At 41.0% G+C, this 20,894-nt stretch overlaps 1 protein-coding gene across 2 annotated transcripts in view; it reads right to left on the reverse strand.

The window, feature by feature from the left end:
- The window catches only part of ARHGEF33 (Rho guanine nucleotide exchange factor 33), a 53,173-nt gene that overhangs the window by 14,951 nt on the left and 17,328 nt on the right, over nucleotides 1–20,894 (reverse strand). For both annotated transcript variants that reach the window (XM_088841753.1, XM_088841754.1), the window contains 5 exons: nucleotides 14,630–14,759; nucleotides 6,888–7,020; nucleotides 5,158–5,241; nucleotides 3,891–3,974; nucleotides 566–714 (listed from right to left, as the gene is read on the reverse strand). In XM_088841753.1, coding sequence (XP_088697879.1) covers nucleotides 566–714; nucleotides 3,891–3,974; nucleotides 5,158–5,241; nucleotides 6,888–7,020; nucleotides 14,630–14,759 — 580 coding nt within the window. The remainder of the gene's footprint in view (nucleotides 1–565; nucleotides 715–3,890; nucleotides 3,975–5,157; nucleotides 5,242–6,887; nucleotides 7,021–14,629; nucleotides 14,760–20,894) is intronic.

Raw genomic sequence — 20,894 nt, forward strand, 5'->3', positions numbered from 1 at the left:
TTAGTGTGAAATCTGTTCAACCACCACCCTCTCCCTTATTTGTTTTATTTTTATCCATAGCACTTAAAACCATCTATCTTATTTACGACCTGGCTATCCAGGTCTAAAAAGTAAGCTCCATGTGGCAAAAATTTTTGACAGTTTTGTTCTTTGCAGTGTATTCAGTTTGCAGTACAGTATCCCATAGGGGCTCAATAAATATTTCTTGAGTTAATGAAATAAATCAGATTTTGGCCTTTAAACTGCAATTTTAAACCAGGCAAGTTTAGCGAAATAACTATTTTTGAGGTGGTTAGCAACATGAGATAATAGAAGGTCCGCATAAACATTACATCAAACTTGCTTATTTTTCTAAAGTAATTTCTTCCAGCTAGTAAGTACCTCCCTCCTGTAGCCAGCCTGGCCACCTCTCTTCCATTCCCTTCTCTCTTCTGCCTCCACCACTGCATTTCAGCTACTTTACATACAATGTGGTTACTTGCAACAGACACTAACATTGACCATGTGTATCCCTGTTCTCAGAAACCTTTGGTCAACCCTCTAAACTTCACCATCAGAACCTTACTTCTTGAGCTTTTTCCGTTTCTGAATAAGCAAATCCTCATTGCACTGAAAAAGCAGGGTGTAGTGTGAGATAAATACTCGCAGGCGCTGAACACACACCAGAAGTAGGTAATAGTCAGGGTGTTCCTGCTCTGTGAACTTCAGGACATTCTGGATGGAAGAAAAAAGGAAGCAGCATTGCAGAGTTAGAATGAAAAGTTGTTTTGTCTCCTCTGTACCTTGCCTTGATATGCTGGGAGAGTTTGGTAGCCACTTACTCAAAACAATATCAATGGCCAATTTAATTACAACTGAAAAGTCAAACTTGTTGTTCCCTTTGTCCATCACACCTCAGGAAAATAGCAGTCATTTTTGCTCCTGTTTGAGTTGAATTTGAGCATGTGGAAAATTAGAAGGATCTACTAATTAGATCTCTGAAGTAATGGAACCATTCTAACAACTACTGTCTCTAACCAATGGTGGGAATGTCAGGCATCAGGGCTGAAAGTAGGGGGACGTTATGATCAAGCCTGGCCTAGCACCCCCTCCCATTACAATGCCTGCTGTGCTGTAGTGGAACATGCATGCTGATTGGGTTTGGGAAAGCTGACAGTTACTGAAGAACTATACAAAAAAGATCTTCATGACCCAGATAATCACAATAGTATGATTACTCACCTAGAGCCAGACATCCTGGAATGCGAAGTCAAGTGGGGCTTAGGAAGCATCACTACGAACAAAGCTAGTGGAGGTGATGGAATTCCAGTTGAGCTATTTCAAATCCTGAAAGATGACGCTGTGAAAGTGCTGCACTCAATATGCCAGCAAATTTGGAAAACTCAGTAGTGGCCAAAGGACTGGAAAAGGTCAGTTTTCATTCCAATCCCAAAGAAAGGCAATGCCAAAGAATGCTCAAACTACTGCACAATTGCACTCATCTCACACGCTAGGAAACTGATGCCCAAAGTTCTCCAAATCAGGCTTCAACAGTACATGAACCATGAACTTTCAGATGTTCAAGCTGGTTTTAGAAAAGGCAGAGGAACCAGAGATCAAATTGCCAACATCCACTGGATCATCAAAAAAGCAAAAGAGTTCCAGAAAAACATCTACTTCTGTTTTATTGATTATGCCAAAGCCTTTGTGTGGATCACCACAAACTGTGGAAAATTCTTCAAGAGATGGGAATACCAGACCACCTGACCTGCCTCTTGAGAAACCTGTATGCAGGTCAGGAAGCAACAGTTAGCACTGGACATGGAACAACAGACTGGTCCCAAATAGGAAAAGGAGTACATCAAGGCTATATATTGTCACCCTGTTTATTTAACTTATATGCAGAGTACATCATGAGAAACAGTGGGTTGGATGAAGCACAAGCTGGAATCAAGATTGCCAGGAGAAATACCAATAACCTCAGATATGCAGATGACACCACCCTTATGACAGAAAGTGAAGGAGAACTAAAGAGCCTCTTGAACGAAAGTGAAAGTGAAGAGTGAAAAATTGGCTTGAAGCTCAACATTCAGAAACCTAAGGTCATGGCATCAGGTCCCATCACTTCATGGCAAATAGATGGTGAAACAATGGAAACGGTGACAGACTTTACTTTTGGGGGCTCCAAAATCACTGCAGATGGTGACTGCAGCCATGAAATTAAAAGATGCTTACTACTTGGAAGAAAAGTTATGACCAACTTAAACAACATATTAAAAAGCAGAGACATTGTTTTGCCAACAAAGGTCCGTCTAGTCAAGGCTATGGTTTTTCCGGTAGTCATGTATGGATGTGAGAGTTGGACTATAAAGAAAGCTGAGCACCGAAGAATTGACTCTTTTGAACCGTGGTGGTGGAGAAGACTCTTGAGAGTCCCTTGGACTGCAAGGAGATCCAACCAGTCCATTCCTAAAGGAGGTCAATCCTTAGCATTCATTGGAAGGACTGATGCTGAAGCTGAAACTCCAATACTTTGGCCACCCGACACAAAGAACTGACTCATTTGAAAAGACCCTGATGGTGGGAAAGATTGAAGGCAGGAGGAGAGGGGACGAGAGAGGATGAGATGGTTGGATGGCATCACCAACTCAATTGGCATGAGTTTGAATAAACTCTGGGAGTTGGTGATGAACAGGGAGGCCTGGCGTGCTGCAGTCCAGGGGGTCACAGAGAGTCGGACATGACTGAGCGACTGAACTGAATTGAACTGAACAGTTTCTGAGTGCTTCCCTTTGTCAAGCACTAAATCTTTTACATTATTTTCTCATTTAACTTTTGCCACAACCCAGTTAGATAGGTATCATTCTTACCTCCATTTAACAAAGAAGGAAATCAAGGCACAGTGAAGTTAAATAATCTTCACTGGCTCACACATCTAATGAAGATCAAAGCCAGGATTTGAACTCAAGCCAGAGAGTAGACTCTAGGTTCTTGTTTGCTTACTTACACACTGCTTGCAGGACCTGGGTTTCAAGCCTATATTTTTTTCACCGACCAAATACCTTAACTTGGGCAAATTACTTCGTCTCTCCATTATCTAAAGTGTTAATAATGATACCGATTTCATGGGATAGTTGAAGATTAAATTAGATAATTATTATGAAAGAATGATTTCAAGATATAAAGCCATATACAATTGAAAGTCTTTTTAATATTAATACTGGGCTACTTCTACCTGGGACAAATTCCAAGCAGTTCTGAGATACTTCCATTGAATTTCTTAGAAAAATCAGTCAGTAATTAAACCAGAACAGGTGGGTAGTGGGAAGAAGAGGGACTGGTAGGGGTGTTGATGAGTTTCTCTCAACTCTACTGCCTCTAAGATGCTACAAGCCTATAGGAAAATGGTGTGAAGATGTCAGCTCATCAGCTTCTCCATGCTTCTTTCGTGACACAAGACATAAGCAAGGTATGGTAGACCCTTGGACACAAGTCAAAAGAAAGTAGTCAGAATAGCAGGTAAGTGGGGAGGTTGTATAGATATTTCTTAAGGGTAGGGCTGGGAGTGGAGGTGAATTTAGATGGCTGTGGAACCAAGATGGAAGAAACTGAATAGGTTCCCAGGATCTGGCAGGAGCTGCCATAGAAAGATCCTGGATCAGCATAGGTGTGAATTGCTGGTAAATAAAGATAGAATTTCCTTTTTGGCATCATGAGCCAAAAACTTTTGAGGATGAGATTTTAGCTCATACCACAAGGTGGAGATAGGGTAATCATAAAAATCTAAATCATTCAAACACTTTTTAGAAATATTAATGATTCCTTGACGCTTTATGATGTCTTTTCATTGGAAGCCCAAAACAACTGTTTAGCATAAAAATCAGCTTGGTGGCTTGACCAGCCATGCCTACCTGTAGATGTATCAGATATTCAGGGATGCGCTGGACTATATGAAAAAACAATGTGTAGATGTCAGACTTAATCTCTTCATCACCCTGAATGAAAGAAAGTTGGAGTCAGTCTTCAGTGTGCCTCTAGTTCTGGCTGCAAAACTGAGGTCAGTTCCACTAGAGTAGCAAGGGTTTACTAGAGCATTTCCTTCATCAAGAGTGTCATGAAACATTGATCTGTCATTGGAGAGGCTACTTATTCAGGGACATGCTCAAGAAGACACCTCTTTGCTAACAAGGAGCATGTCATATTCTTCTTTAGAATCTACCCTAGTGTCCAAACCACCCCCTCCACCTCCACACCCTCCAACACCATCTTAGCAAAGTGAGCACTCAATAAATTAGATTTGAGTTGACTAAATTTCTTAAGGTTCTTCAGCAAGTAACCTGTACAATGTTTTTACCAACAGGCATTAAAGGTGCTTTGAACCTCATGAGAATGAAGAAGGGAGAAACTGGTTGGCAACAGGAAACATGCTGGACTTTCTTCATGTCCCTTCCCTTCCTTTCTCCTTTCTCAAATATTAGGTTGGTCAAAAAGTTCATTTGGGTTTTTCCGTAACATCTTATGGAAAAACCCCCATGAACTTTTAGGCTGACTCAATATTTGCTGAGTGCTAGTATGTGGTAGGTGTGATACTCGGTTGAGAACAGTCAGAGGTTGAAGAAGAAAATTAAAAGAGCCTCTCACCTCTTGTGAAACTTAATTAACTCTTAGCTTTAGAGCTTCTGATATAGTTCTTTTCTATTGACCTAAAATAACTAGAATTGCTTTATATGTATATGTGCTTATTGAGTATCTAATATATCACTGCAGTAGCAATACTTAAAGCGACATGACTAGAGCCATTTTATAATCTTATAAAATGACAGATACAATATGACATGAATTTAATATTCAGATTAATATGTCTAAGTCTATAAAGCTTAAAACCCGTTAAGGTTGCAAACTGCAGCCTGAGGATCTCTGGTTAGAATATTTGTTTACTTTGTATTTCCAGTGGAATGGAACAGAAGTTCAGTAAGGAAGGGCAAAGACCAAAGCAATAGCACTGATCCTTGAGTGGCTCCTTGAACCCCAGGGAGGAGAGTCAGTGGCTTTGTTCAAGCCATTCCCCAGCCTGGAGAACAAGCTCAGAGTGCATGTGCTGTGTTTTCTGGAAAGGTGAGCAACATAATGTAGTCACACATGTAACCAAAGGAGAATGCAAACAAAGAGTTAACTTACCTCCTTCAGAACAACCACATGAACCAAAGAGATGCATTCAGGCAAGTCCCTCAGGTAAGCAACATAATAATCCAAAAAATTATTCTTGAAAACAAACAGAAAAAGTCATGGTAAGAACTTGGAGACAGGAATGATAATAATTAATATGTTTATGCTTGTGTGTGCTCAGTTGCCCAGTCATGTTCAGTTCTTTGGGACCCCATGAACTATAGACCACCAGGCTCCTCTGTCCATGGGATTTCCCAGGCAAGAATATTGGAGTGGGTTGCCATTTCCTACATCAGGGGATCTTCCTGTCCCAGGGATCAAACTCACATCTCCTGTGTCTCCTGCATTGGCAGGCGGACTCATGCATATCTAAAGGAGTACTTTGCAGAGATTATTTTAATCACTCATTAAACGTTTTTAGTAATATTTGTTTTGTTTTTTTATTCACCTTTAAAAAAATCTTTTTGGTTTTAAGGAAAATAGTCCTATGGACTTGGAAACCAAAACTCAGTATCCCTGCTTTAATGAAAGTGAAATAATAAACCAAAGCAGAAAGAAGGTGCCATGTAAGTTGAAAAAATATTTCAAACAGTTAAATGATAAAAAAGCAAATTTTGTTTTTTAATTACTCTCTGCTCCAATCATCCACATCCAAATGAGGAACTTTTTCCAACTCACCTCAGAGGATCTAGATCTGGAATTCTCGACTTTTTCCACTAATTTCTTATTCACCTACGGAATATCCCCTCAGGAAAACAGTTCTCACCTCTCAAAGTTATTTTCCCATAGGTATAACAATTCTCAGCTCAAGAAAGCACATCGAATACAAATGAGTAAAATTCAGTTTAGAGGGATGGCATTACATCCACTCTATACAAGTAAATAATTTGTAAACTTGTATTATGAATCATTCATATACAGAGATCAACTGAAGGTAAAATCTGACTTGCAGACCAATTTCAATTAACCCATGCAATATTTTAAAAATAAAATTTCACACAAAATTCTGGACTTTCCACTTCTTTTAAAATACCAGATCTGGCAACTCTAGTCCTTTTTTCCTGCATAATAATTGGATAAAGCTGAGCAGCTATTCCTTATAGCAAAGCATATGTGCTCCACTTAAGCTCACTTCCCAGTAGTAGTCCCACACTGTATTACATTCAGCTCACTTCTACTTACTAATGTCATCTGCTGGCCCTGTAGGCATTTGAGTTTGCAGCTTGTGACCTAAATCGTATTTTTTTTTGAAGAACATTACAGAGATTTAAAAACTTAGCATCCTTTCTCCAAGAAAGTGAAAACAAAAAACATTCTAGACAAATAGCTACCCATCACATTTTAAAAAATCTTTAAGAAATGAAATTGTGTGTGAAAGCATATACATATATACAAATGCTCATATATGCATTTTATATGTATGGATATATGTGCACGCATATATGCACACACATACACATCATATTCAATGGGGGCAGTTATAGTTCAGCAGGAAAATGATGAACTGGAAGTTAAAAGACTTGGGTTCTAGACACAGATCTACAAATATCTAGATAGCTGGGTAATCAACCATGATTTTTCCTCTGAACTTTATTTCATTATCTGTAGAACAAGGTGATTAGACTAGATCTCCTCGGACTCTGAAATCCACTGATTCTAGATTCTCCATTAAGAGAAATGGACATGGAAGACACAGATGCATGTAATTCAAGTTTATAAAGGATTAAGAAAAAAAAACTTACCTCATCATTTGTTAACTTAAGGAATAAATCTCCAAGGACTCCTTGGCGTGGCCACTTCAAGACCCTTTCCTGCAGAGCGTGAAGCAAATCCAGGTGCTGCTGGACAATGTACCGTAAAGAGCCAGGGAAGAGGCTTGAAACAGAATAGAGACAGGATCACACAAACCAGGTGGAGAGAAGAAACGACTGTTCGAGAACATACGGAACAAGTCCAGTTTTCCCAGTCATTCAAAATACTTTGAGTCACAGGTCTGCCTTTAGTATTAAAAAAAAAGTTTGTCACTGTCAGCCTCATAGCAGGTAACCTCAGACCACAGAAAGACCCCTTTACTGATGACTCCTGTTCAAATGTGTATTGAACTAGTTAAGAGCACTTCGCTTGAGTTGCCTTTTCAAAGCAAAATGGTACACTCTTATTTAGGTGACAGTAAAATTTTAAGGGAGATCTTTTTCAATGTTTTTCTTTTATTATTTAAAAAATACTTATTTTATGATCAGAGCAAAAATTTGAATTAAAAAATTTGAAAAAAAATAAAAGAACTTTTTCAATGTTTTAAAGTTCTTCCCACTTGATGTGCAAATCATCTATTCTAATTAATGTTGCAGATGACAGCACTAAGGTGGCACTTGGTCATTCATAGCTACCAGCTCTACTTACTTAGAGAAGGAGGAAGTTTCGTTTAAAGCTGGCAACTGAAAGTTCAGGGGATGAGGGCATAAAAGTGTTACTTTTCCCCTTTCCTTCAGTCTCTAAGAGGAATCTGGGAATGGATGGAGTCTTGCCAGAGGAGGCTACAGAGTAGGTCTGGCCTGCTAGTCCCAGTTTTGCTGAGCCCCCCTCCTGCTCGCCCACCCTCTGCCCTCTATCTCATTGTGTCTATTTATTTCAGAGGAAAGGAAGGAAAGAAGAGAGAAGTCAGAGGAGGGTGGGATGGAGAGGAGAGTCAGAAAGAGAATCATGGGAGGAAGGAGAAGGTGGATTGGATGGAGAAGCGGGGTGAGCAGAGGCCTGAAGGAGTGAGGAAGGAAGAAACAGGAGTAGAGCCTTGGACTGCAGCAGGGATGTCAGCTCCAGCTTGGTAGTTTGGGGAAACTGAAAGTAAGTTCCCCTGTGCTTTCAAGACCACAAGTTTTTTCGTGTTAGTTTGGTTGGTTTTCTTGATTCTTTTGTTTTAGGTAAAAAGTAGATTTATTAATATCCTTTGTAAAGAGGTTGCAGGAAAATGAGGCAGGAGAGGATGGTCATGTCCCAGATCTCAGGCAGATTCCTGGGACAGGCCACCAAGTAAGAGTTCTTGGCTTTATGCAGAAAAGAACTCCAGGGCAAGCCATAGTAAAGTAAAAGCAGAGAACACATTCCATAGGCAGAATGTGGGTCTGTCTCAAAAGGCGAGAGCAGCCAGGATTACAAGTTTAATAGAGATGAAACTGTTGGCCTACCTGTCGCTTGCTGAGAGTCTGACTTATTTGAATGTTTCCCCAAGGGTCTACCAAGAGTAAATGAGTTGGGGTACTTTGGACAGTTGGGGTACTTTGCCACCCCCAAACAAGCAGACCTCTGTTGAGAACAGTAGGAAGAACACCGGTTTGGAAGGAGGCATATTCAGCCCATCTCCAAGCAAAGAAAATTCCCCTGTGGTTGCAGCTCAGAGTAGACACACAAATGCCAGCCTCCTGTGAAAAGGGACAAGGATTCCTTCTACTCCAGTCTGCCAACCCCTCCAGTCCCTGTGCCTTGAGTCTCCATGTATGTGAAGCCCACTGACCCCTAAGCACAGGAGGAGAGGCTTCCTGATCTGTGCTGCTGCTGCTAAGTCACTTCAGTCGTGTCCGACTCTGTGTGACCCCATAGACGGAAGCCCACCAGGCTCCCCCGTCCCTGGGATTCTCCAGGCAAGAACACTGGAGTGGGTTGCCATTTCCTTCTCCAATGTGTGAAAGTGAAAAGTGAAAGTGAAGTCGCTCAGTCGTGTCCGACCCTTAGCGACACCATGGACTGCAGCCCACCAGGCTCCTCCATCCATGGGATTTTCCAGGCAAGAGTACTGGAGTGGCTTGCCATTGCCTTCTCCGATCTGTGCTAGGGCTGGTATAATAGGCTCAGAAGACCTAAGTAATCCCTGTCCACATCAGAGGGAATTTGGAGGCGTGGCTAGGAGACAGGCTAACAGGGAGAAACCATAAAGCTGATGGAGGAAGCAGACCTGATCACTTTGAAAGAGCGAAACACTGCACCCGCAAAAGACCTAGACGTGAAAGAGTTCTCCCCACCCAGAGGCTGACAGTGACTGCAGGTAATATTTCTGGTGTGACACTGAGAGATGGTAGGGCACAGTGGTGAGATCTGAGATTGTGATGGGTGGTCAGTGTAGGTTGTATAAAATGTCTTGATTTATCTCTTCTTTTCCTCTCCTTCCTTCCTGTCCTTTCCTCCTTCCTTTCCTGTCCTATCCTGTACTTTCTTTTCCTTTCTTTCAAGAAAGCTATCTTCTGTTACACTATGGCAGTGTGCTTGCAGAGTTGGACAGTTGGTAACTCGGCTGGAGTCCAGGTGCCTCGTGGACAGTCCACTGGAGTGACAGTGTAAGGTTTTAGGATGGGGATCACAAAAGGCTAATACCCTCATTAAGCTTCACGGAAGCATGTGAGTTACATGAAGAGTGATGATTTGAGGTGGATTCTGTGCCAAATGGCTTACCTGATAGCTCAAGAATAGCTATCTTGATAAATATGATTCTTGGTAAAGAATCTGCCTGCAGTGCAGGAGACCCTGGTTGGATTCCTGGGTTGGGAAGATCGCTAGAGAAGGGATAGGCTACCCACTCCAGCATTCTTGGGCTTCCCTTGTGGCTCAGCTAGTAAAGAATCTGCCTGCAATGCAAGACCCGGTTTGATCCCTTGGTTGGGAAGATCCCCTGGAGAAGGGAAAGGCTACCCACTCTAGTATTCTGGCCTGGAGAATCCCATGGACTGTATAGTCCATGGGGTTGCAAAGAGTCAGACATAAATGAGCGAATTTCACTTTTCACTTTCTGTACCAAATATTGAAAACAGGCTTTAAATTTTTTTTTAATTTGATAAGGATAATATTTGAAATTAGGGTAGACTGTAGAGGAGGTGCTCCTTGGAAGGAAAGTTATGACCAACCTAGATAGCATATTAAAAAGCAGAGACATTACTTTGCCAACCAAGGTCTGCCTAGTCAAGGCTATGGTTTTTCCCGTGGTCATGTATGGTTGTGAGAGTTGGACTGTGAAGAAAGCTGATTGCCGAAGAATTGATGCTTTTGAACTGTGGTGCTGGAGAAGACTCTTGAGAGTCCCCTGGACTGCAAGGAGATCCAACCAGTCCATTCTAAAGGAGATCAATCCTGGGTGTTCATTGGAAGGACTGATGCTAAAGCTGAAACTCCAATGCTTTGGTCACCTCATGCGACGAGTTGACTCACTGGAAAAGAGTCTGATGCTAGGAGGGATTGGGGGCAGGAGGAGAAGGGGACGACAGAGAGTGAGGTGGCTGGATGGCATCACCGACTCAATGGACATGAGTTTGAGTGAACTCTGGCAGTTAGTGATGGACAGAGAGGCCTGGCGTGCTGTGATTCACGGGGTTGCAAAGAGTCGGACACGACTGAGCGACTGAACTGAACTGTAGAGGAGGTGAGCCAGGAAATGAGGAGCAGAGGGAGAAGGAAGCGAGAAGTATAGACACACTTAACCTGTTTCACTGTTTTGCCTGGAGCCTAACCTGACTCCAGAAGCAACTTTTTCATTAGGACAAAAATGTTAAGTGCTCAACTTATTTTCTTTTCCTTACCAGGGGTGAGATTATGGCAACATGAGAAGTTTATTCTTTCTAAAGTCTTCAAAGTAATTTCAACTCCTGCAAGACAGTACTTAATCAACAGGGAAATAAACTAAAAGTAATCAATGAACATCCAGTTATAGTTTTAAATTAGTAACTTAGGTCAAAACAACTCCTGAGCTTCAGCTGCAAGATAAGGCATCGATAATAAAAACATGTGCCACCTATTGGTGATCTGAAGCGTGCAGTTCATTGAGCTCTTGGAGGATGTGGCCCTGGGGTTCAGCTTTTAAGACTAACTGGCAAATCCTCTGGGGATGACTTTGCCCCTCTCGACAAGGGTTCAGGCAGGACTATTCAAGCCTGAGGTAGTGGTTCTGTGTGGGTGAAACATACCAGAAAAAACCAAGAACTCCAACATTTGTGATCCTCCTACCAGTGGACAACAGCCCACACTTTCCCCTCAGACTTCCACTGGCAGCCTTTGCTCCTGCAGCGTCTGGTGATTTCAGCCAGGGCCTGGGCTGGCTGGAAGCAGCCTGCAGAGACTCCTGAGCACTTCATGTTTTTCTAGGGAAAACCTGAAGTTTTATTTTATAGGTTTGAGAAGACATGGCAACCTCAGGTTTGAGCATCAGATGTGTACTTGTGGGTGTTGTTTTCACCCCCAGGTGACTTTTCAATGAGGGCAGAAAATGCAGAAGGCTTGTGGTTTGTGATGGGAAAGGTAAATGTTTATAAGGCAATTTTCATCTTTGCATGGGAGGAAAAACACCAATAGATAAGAGGAATAATCTCATTCTGTTCTATTATTTCATCTGCTGATCTACTTAAATAAAGAGGCTACATGTGGAGGCTTAGGAAAGCCTAGGAAAAAAAGAAACACAGTGAATTAAGGAAGAGGATGAAGCTCTAACCTCAGACAGGAAAACAGTAGGGCTTCCCTGGTGGCTAAGTGGTAAAGGATCCATCTGCCAATGCAGAAGACACAAGAGACTTAATTTGGCTTTGATCCCTGGGTCTGGAAGATCCCCTGAAGAAGGAAATGGCAACCAGTATTCTTGCCTGGAAAATCCCATGGACAGAGGAGCCTGGTGGGCTACAGTCCATGGTGTCGCAAAGAGTCAGACATGACTTAGCAACTCAACAACAGTAGGACAAGGGTGACATTGCAAAGCTCAGAGGGGCTTCCCTGGTGGCTCAGGTGGTAAAGAATCACCTGCAATGCAGGAGACCTGGGTTCGATCCCTGGGTGGGGCAAGAGCCCCTGGAGAAGGGCATGGCAACCCACTCCAGTATTCTTGCCTGGAGAATCCCCGTGAACAGAGGAGCCTGGCAGGCTACAGTCCATGGGGTCGCAAAGAATAGGACATGACTGAATGACTAAGCACAGCAAAGCTCAGAACCAGAGATTTCGTATTAGCACTAAGGATACTGAGTTGAAGCTTTTCTCTTCTTGGGCAATGAAAACAAAAAAAAAAAAAAAGAGGATTAGCTTAGCAGATAACTAACATAAATAGCATCATCATGGATATGAGAAATAACCATTATCTTACTTTCTTGAGGAAGGTATGATAGTTTTAATTATTTTTAATCTCAGGATTGGGGGAAGGCCCACTTCTTCCTTAGTAATGGACCATGAGAAGTAGAAGAGAGGGCAAATAGACAAGAGTTTCTGTGAACTAAAAGCATTCCCCTATTTGACGGGTCAGCTGAGATCTGAAGTAAGGACAAATGGGCAGCTCAGGGAGAAGCCTGATTTATGAAACAGGAAGAGACAAAGTCAGCTTCTGGTTGAGGCACCTGGCATAGCGCTGTCAGTCAAGGTGGTATCTTTGAAATCACATGGTCCTTAGAGAAGCAGTGAGATGTTGAAAGAGCATGAGACAGGCCTGCGTTTGAGCTCTGGCTTCAGTTGGCAATGTGACTTCAAACCTCACTGGACCTGAGTTTCTTCATCTATCAGGTAGGATTCACAGGTTCTTGTGAAGATTTCATGAAGTAAATGAAGTGCCCAAGCATGGAGCCTGATTACTGTATGCTGGAGCAAACAATCCTCTCTTTCACTCTCCTTACCCCATCCCCACATTTTCAGAGACTAGAAAGAGACGCTGCTGGCTTAGACTCCTAGATCCACGTGGAGGCAAAGCCACATCAAAAGGTAGACTGGGTTTTAGTTGGGTTTTAATGTGAATAGAGCAAATTTTTGGCACCAGCAAGATAGCAAGAGGACAGAGAGACTTCTCGGAGGGCTGAAGGGGTAATCTGGGAGGTTCAGACAAGCTGGATGGGGTGAAGGAAGGGCAATCAAGTGGCCAGAAGGGGAAGGAAGAGCCAGCAAGGATCCAGGTGGCCACAGAAAGTAAAACCCAGTCCAGAGCTTCTACTGTTCACAGCTTTCAGTGTCATGTTACCCTTTTCTGCTCCTTACTGCTTTCTATTTTATCTCGGTTTTGCAGTGAAATAATTCTTGCAGAGACATTACTTTGCCAACCAAGGTCCGTCTAGTCAAGGCTATGGTTTTACCAGTGGTCATGTATGGATGTGAGAGTTGGACTGTGAAGGCTGATCACTGAAGAATTGATGCTTTTGAACTGTGGTGCTGGAGAAGACTCTTGAGAGTCCCTTGGACTGCAAGGAGATCCAACCAGTCCATCCTAAAGGAGACCAGTCCTGGGTGTTCATTGGAAGGACTGATGCTAAAGCTGAGACTCCAATACTTTGGCCACCTTATGCGAAGAGTTGACTCACTGGAAAAGACTCTGATACTGGGAGTGATTGGGGGCAGGAGGAGAAGGGGACGACAGAGGATGAGATGGCTGGATGGCATCACCAACTCGATGGACATGAGTTTGAGTGAACTCTGGGAGTTGGTGATGGACAGGGAGGCCTGGCGTGCTGTGATTCATGGGGTCGCAAAGAGTCGGACACGACTGAGCGACTGAACTGAACTGAACTGAATTCTTGCAAATATTGAAGCAATTGTGGGTTTGTCATGGAACATTTTCTCACATCATTCACTTCGATGGAGGTACATTGTGTTTTGGTGACTGGGTTTATTGCTGGCAGCTGCAAAGCCAAGTAAAATTAGGGGTGGGGGTGATAAGGATCTGGAAAATATAATTCAGGCTTCCCACAAATTCATGAACCACCAGTGCATATTACCTGGTAGAATACTTAAAGTGGTAATGCTGTGTTTGTCTCTAGTCATCCATCATCCAGACTTCTCATTTATTTGGCTTGGCCTTTTCCTCAGTTGATCTGGATTATTACATCTTTATGACAGTAGTCTTTCCCCACCAAATCGTAAGTTTCTCCTTCCTGCTTTCTCTCAGCAGAGAGGGAAGCAGAGAAAATCTGAAGTTTTGGAACAGATATAGAGGGAGGGATGTGGTAACCTGGGGACTAGCAAGTTGCTGTAACACATCAAAGGCCCGATGGAAGCTCTGCCCCCACAACATGACTACACTCACATGCGGCTCATACCTTAACCAGGAGTTCCTAAACAAATAATAAGAAAAGTCCAAGTTCACAGCTGTGTAAGCCCTGTATCATTTATCTAATGGCCACTTCAGATCTCCATTCCCATCCATTCCCTGTGCTCCCATGAGAAGTGGTTCCAGGGGTTCTTCCAAGATTTCCAGTGGAATATGAAGATGGCAACAGACAGGAATACCTCCCTCACTGTTGCACTTTTTCCCTTTAGATTCTTAACAGACATGCCAGGGCCACTGAAAGCCCCAGAGACTCTACTCATTTTCTTATCTGCTGGAAGTCAAAAGTTGAAACTTGCCAGGGGTTACCTGCGGTCACTGACTATTCTCTTTTCTATGTCTGGAGCTCTTGGTAAGTACCAGAATTCCCAAAGTGGAAACAATAAACAACTTACCTTAAATTTTAATCAATCTGAAAAGCAAAGGCAATGAATACATGGGTACCTTCTCTCTTTAGAATTCCTCTTTCCATCTGACCCCTGGAATGTTGCCTTGATCTTCAGGATCAGAGAGATGTTAATGACATATTTTCTTTCTGATTCAAGCAGTTCTAGAGCCACAGTCTGTCTTTTAGCTTTAAAAACAAACCAAGGAGGGAATTTTTGTTAACCACTGTTCCCTGAGACCCTGTTAAACGATAGAAAGCAAAAAAAAAAAGTATTGAAAGCAATAGAGACACCAGCAAGTTTCTGGAAGATGGAAAACAGAGTAGAGGCATGGTCATTAATTCAGCAGAGCAAAGGGCACCAAACCATTTACTTCAGTGTTTTCTTCTGTGGATGGGAAATCGGCCGAGAAGCAGAAAGGCTCAAGGATTGGAGACACCAAGGCATCAGAGAGAGTACAATAAGAGGCAATGCTGTAAACAGGAGAAACAGTCTACATTCAGTGAAACCGAACCTTCAGTTCCCCATACCCATGCTGGCTGACTTCCTCAATTCCACCCCAGAGGAAATGAGAAAAGCTGGAGAAGCCCGGGTCTCTGGTATCTGAACTAACAACATCAGACATGCAGAGAGCAGAGTTGAAATGCTAAAATGAAAACAAAGGGACTCAAAGAAGGCTCACATACAAAACTGTGAGACTCCTCTCAGCCTCTTTGCCTGCAGGTCCCAGAGTGCCAGCAGCCAGACTTTTACTGTCCAGACTGGAGACCAGAGGATCTTCCACTGGAGGAATGAGCTGTCCAAGTGAAAAAGATCTACAAACACTGACATATAGACATCACCTATCAAAATCAGGTAATTTGCCACCTGATTAGCAGATAAGAAGCCCACTTATTGATCAGCTTGACCAACACAGGATTTTTAGGTTTCTTTTTATTTAGGGCTTTTTTCCTGCATATGAATAATTAGCTAAGAATCCTCAGATACTTGAATCAATCTTGCATCATAAAAGAAAGAGAAGAAAAATGTATACACACGTTTTTAAAAGGAGGAACCATAAATAGAGACAATGCAGGAAAAAAAAGAAACCTTTAAAAAAATCTTATAATTAATATCCTCAAAGAGTTACCAAAAATGTTCTGCCCATTTAATAATTACAGGATCCTATTTTTTTAAAACAATCCAGGAAAAAAAGAAGAAATTTTTTGGCTTTTTTTTTAAAGAGTAGAAGACAAAGTCAAGGAAATCTGTGCACCTGCCTCCATTTCCCTCCCCACCAAGAAAGGCAGTAATAGAGAAAATCAGTCCAGGATATCCAATATCAAACTAGTAGAAGTTTCAGAGAAAAGAAAGAAAATGAATGAGAAGATATTATCAAATAATAATAAAAAAAAATGCTAGGACATGCATTTCCAGAGGAAAGGGCCCATTTGCATTCAGGATAATTAATGAAAAAAACTCTCACATCACTGTAAAATATACCACATCACTGTGATAATTTAGCACACCAAATGTAAAGAGAAGATCCTAAAAGTTACCAGAGAGAAAAATCAGGTAACATACAAAGGACTGGGGATTAGATGATATTGGATTTTTCACTGGCAACATTAGAATTTAGAAGACAGTGGAACAATTGCTTCAAAATGACAATGAAAAATGACTTTATATTCATCTAAATAGTCAATGAAAATCGCATGGACGGAGGAGCCTGGTAGGCTGCAGTCCATGGGGTCGTGAAGAGTCGAACACGACTGAGCGACTTCACTTTCACTTTTCACTTTCATGCATTGGAGAAGGAAGTGGCAACCCACTCCAGTGTTCTTGCCTGGAGAATCCCAGGGATGGGGGAGCCTGGTGGGCTGCCGTCTATGGGGTCGCACAGAGTCAGACACGATTGAAGCAACTTAGCAGCAGCAGCGGCAGCAAATAGTCAGTGAATTATGTGGAACCTACCAGGCTATGTGTTCCATCAAAAAAAACAGTAAACCAAGAAACTGAGAAGGATATGCCAAAAAAAAAAAAAAAAAAACCTCCACAAAACCCTGAATAGGAATCTAACATAGGAGAAATTTTAAGGGAATTCACAGAAAGACTGAGAAGTCCCAGGAGGGCAGCAGTGCAGTGAGTCAGACTGGAGTAAGATGACAGAGGTCCCTAGGGCAAATACTGTTTTAAAAAAATGTCAGTGATTGACTTTGTTACATTGCTAAGAAAAATTAAAGAAGACCCATGTAAAAGGAGTCATATACCATGTTCTTCAACTGGAATATCAGTACTGTCAAGATGTCAATTCTGTCCTAATCAGAATAAAATAATATAGAGTAGAATTTGTTGTTTAGTCCCTAAGTCGTGGCCAGCTCTTTTGCAGCCCCATAGACTGTAGCACACCAGGCCCCTCTGTCCATGGGATTTCCCAGGCAAGAATACTGGAGTGGATTGCCGTTATCCTCTCCAAGGGATCTTTCAGACCCAGGGTGCGAACCCTGGTCTCCAGCATCTCCTGCATTGGCTGGCAGATGCTTTACCACTGAACCACCTGGGAAGCCTTAGAGTCTAGAGTCAGACCCACATATATGTGATGACTTTTCTTTTCCTACTCATTTCAATGAGAATAGGAAGGCATTTTCAATAATTGGAGCTGAAGCAACTAGATAGCCATATGGGAAAAAAATGAATCTGTATTCATACCACACAGCAAAATTTATTCAAGATGAGTCATAGACCTAAATGTGAATGCTAAAACTATAAAGATTTTTATAAGAAAACATAGTAGAATATCTTGATAACCTTAGAATTGGCAAAAATGTCTTGCAAAGGCACATAAGTCACAAGCTATTTTAAACATTTAAAATTGATAAATTGAACTTCATTAAAATTAAAAATATCTGTTATCAAAAGACTACCAAGAAAGTGAAAAGGCAGGGCAGAGAATAGAATAAAATATTCTCAACACGTATATCTTACAGAAAACTCATATTCAAAATATATTAAGAAACCCTACTAATAGAGAATGAACAGACAACAGAATTTAAACATTGGACAAAGGACTTAAATAGATACTTCATAAAAGAAATTATACAAATAGTCAACAAGCATATGAAAAGATGCTCAGCATCATTAGTCCTCAGGGAAGTGCAAATTAAAACTGCAATATGACACAGGACACACTCACAGAATGGTTCAAATTAAAAAGACTGATCATACTAAATACTGAGAAGAATGTAAACAACTGGAAAGTTTCATACATTGCTGGTAAGAGTATAAAATGTTCCAACCACTTTGGTAATCTGCTGGTGTTTTAAAGTTAAACATAATCCTATCCCATAGTCCAAAGATTCCACTCCTAGGTATACACTCAAGAGAAATGACGGCATACATAAAAAAAAAAAAGACTTTTTCAAGCATATTCATAGCAGTTTTATTCATAGTAGCCCTAAATTGGAAACAATTCAATTTATAGCAACAAGAGAATGGACAAATTACGGTAAATTCATTCAATATGATTAATAAAAAGGAATAAATTACTGAATGAATTATGTGCAACACTATGTTGAGAGAAAGAGGCCAGACATGAAAAAACTACATATTGTAATACTCCATTTTTATGGAGTCAAGAACAGATACAACTAATTTACGGTGACAGAAGTCAGAGTAGCGGTTCTGTGGGTGGGTATTGCCTGAAAAGGTGTATGAGAGAACTTTATGAGATATTATTAGAAATATTAATGTTGGATTGGCCAAAAAGTTCTTTTACTTTTGGGTTTACCCAATATATTTCTCATATTATACAAGTCTGTGTATCCCCAGGTGGTGCTAGTGGTAAATAACCTGCCTGCCAATGCAGGAGACATAAGAGATGTAGGTTCTATCTCTGGGTTGGGAAGATCCCCTGGAGGAGGCACAGAAACCCACTTCAGTATTCTTGCCTGTAGAATCCTATGAACAGAGGAGCCTGGTGGGCTATAGTCATTAGGTTTGCCAAGAGTTGGACACAACTAAAGCAACTTAGCATGCATGCAATGTACCAATAGAAAAAAAATAGCAGCATAAACTCTTTTTAAAACATGGAAGCAAGCATCAGAAAAAAATATGTCAAAAGAATTTAAAGTGGGTGCTACTGATTTTCACAATAAACCTTTTAGTGTTATTCAGTTTTCATGTATTTGATAATAAAAAATTAAAAATTACCTCCTATAAAACAGTTGGAGGGAACCTAAAGAAACAAAAGACCTATATATAGAAAACTATAAAACACTAATGAAAGAAATCAAAGATGGAGAAATATACCATATTCATGGATCAGAAGAATCAATAATGAGTATACTACCCAAAGCATTATAGAGATTCAATGCAATCCCTATCAAGCTACCAATGGTATTTTTCACAGAACTAGAACAAATAATTTCACAATTTGTATGGAAATACAAAAAACCTCAAATAGCCCAAGCAATCTTAAGAAAGAAGAATGGAACTGGAGGAATCAACCTGCCTGACTTCAGACTATACTACAAAGCTACAGTCATCAAGACAGTATGCTACTGGCACAAAGACAGAAATATAGATCAATGGAACAAAATAGAAAGCCCAGAAATAAATCCACGCACCTATGGACACCTTTGACAAAGGAGGCAAGAATATACAATGGAGAAAAGACAATCTCTTTAACAAGTGGTGCTGGGAAAACTGATCACCTATAAAAGAATGAAACTAGAACACTTTCTAATACCATACACAAAAATAAACTCAAAATGGATTAAAGATCTAAATGTAAGACCAGAAACTATAAAACTCCTAGAGGAAAACATAGGCAAAACACTCTCTGACGTAAATCATAGCAGGATCCTCTATGACCCACCTCCCAGAGTAATGGAAATAAAAGCAAAAATAAACAAATGGGAGATAATTAAACTTAAAGGTTTTTGCACAACAAAGGAAACTATAAGCAAGGTGAAAAGACAGCCTTCAGAATGGGAGAAAATAATAGCAAACAAAGAAACTGACAAAGAATTAATCTCAAAAATATACAAGCAGCTCATGCAGCTGAATTCCAGAAAAATAAATGACCCAATCAAAAACTGGGCCAAAGAACTAAACAGACATTTCTCCAAAGAAGACATACAGATGGCTAACAAACACAAGAAAAGATGCTCAACATCACTCATTATCAGAGAAATGCAAATCAAAACCACAATGAGGTAACATTTCATGCTGGTCCAAATGGTTGCTATCAAAAAGTCTACAAACAATAAATGCTGGAGAGGGTGTGGAGAAAAGGGGACCCTCTTACACTGTTGATGGGAATGCAAACTAATATAGCCACTATGGAGAACGGTGTGGAGATTCCTTAAAAAACTGGAAATAGAACTGCCATATGACCCAGCAATCCCACTGCTGGGCATACACACCGAGGAAACCAGAATTGAAAGAGACACATGTACCCCAATGTTCATCATAGCACTGTTTACAATAGCCTAGATGTCCTTTGGCAGCCAAATGGATAAGAAAGCTGTGGTACATATTCACAATGGAATATTACTCAGCTATTAAAAAGAACACATTTGAATCAGTTCTAATGAGGTGCATGAAACTGGAGCCTATTATACAGAGTGAAGTAAGTCAGAAAGAAAAACACCAATACAGTATATTAATGCATATATATATGGAATTTAGAAAGATGGTAACGATGACCATATATATGAAACAGCAAAAGAGACACAGATGTAAAGAACAGACTTTTGGACTCTGTGGGAGAAGGTGAGGGTGGGATGATTTGAAAGAATAGCATTGAAACATGTATATTACCATATGTGAAATAGATTTCCAGTCTAGGTTCAATGCATGAGACGGGACACTCAGGGCTGGTGCACTGGGATGACCCTGAGGGATGGGATGGGGAGGGAGGTGGGAGGGGTCTTCAGGATGGGGAACACATGTACACCCATGGTTGATTCACATCAACGTATGACAAAAACCACTACAATATTGTAAAGTAATTAGCCTCCAATTAAATTTAAATAATTAAAAATAACTGTTGGAGGGAAATGCCATTGTCAGACATATGCTAAGTGCTCAGTGATGATTTATCATTTGAAGAAAGAAAGGAAAGAGGGAAAAAAGGAGGAAGGAAAAAACAGACCTCATTGCAGTATTTGACATTTTGGTGGTGAACCCCTGATACAAGATTCATACGCTGAACATTCCATATCACTGAATAAATCCATCATAAAATTCTGCCTTCTTCTCCACTAACCTTATGCCTTTTTTTCCAGAGCAGTACAATACTAAGTGTCCTGGATACCCAGAATCAAGTTGGTAGTCCCAGT

Source organism: Moschus berezovskii, chromosome 11 (assembly GCF_049115385.1).
Source record: "Moschus berezovskii isolate FMDL1 chromosome 11, NW_MosBer_1.0, whole genome shotgun sequence".
Classification (NCBI taxonomy): Eukaryota; Metazoa; Chordata; class Mammalia; order Artiodactyla; family Moschidae; genus Moschus; species Moschus berezovskii.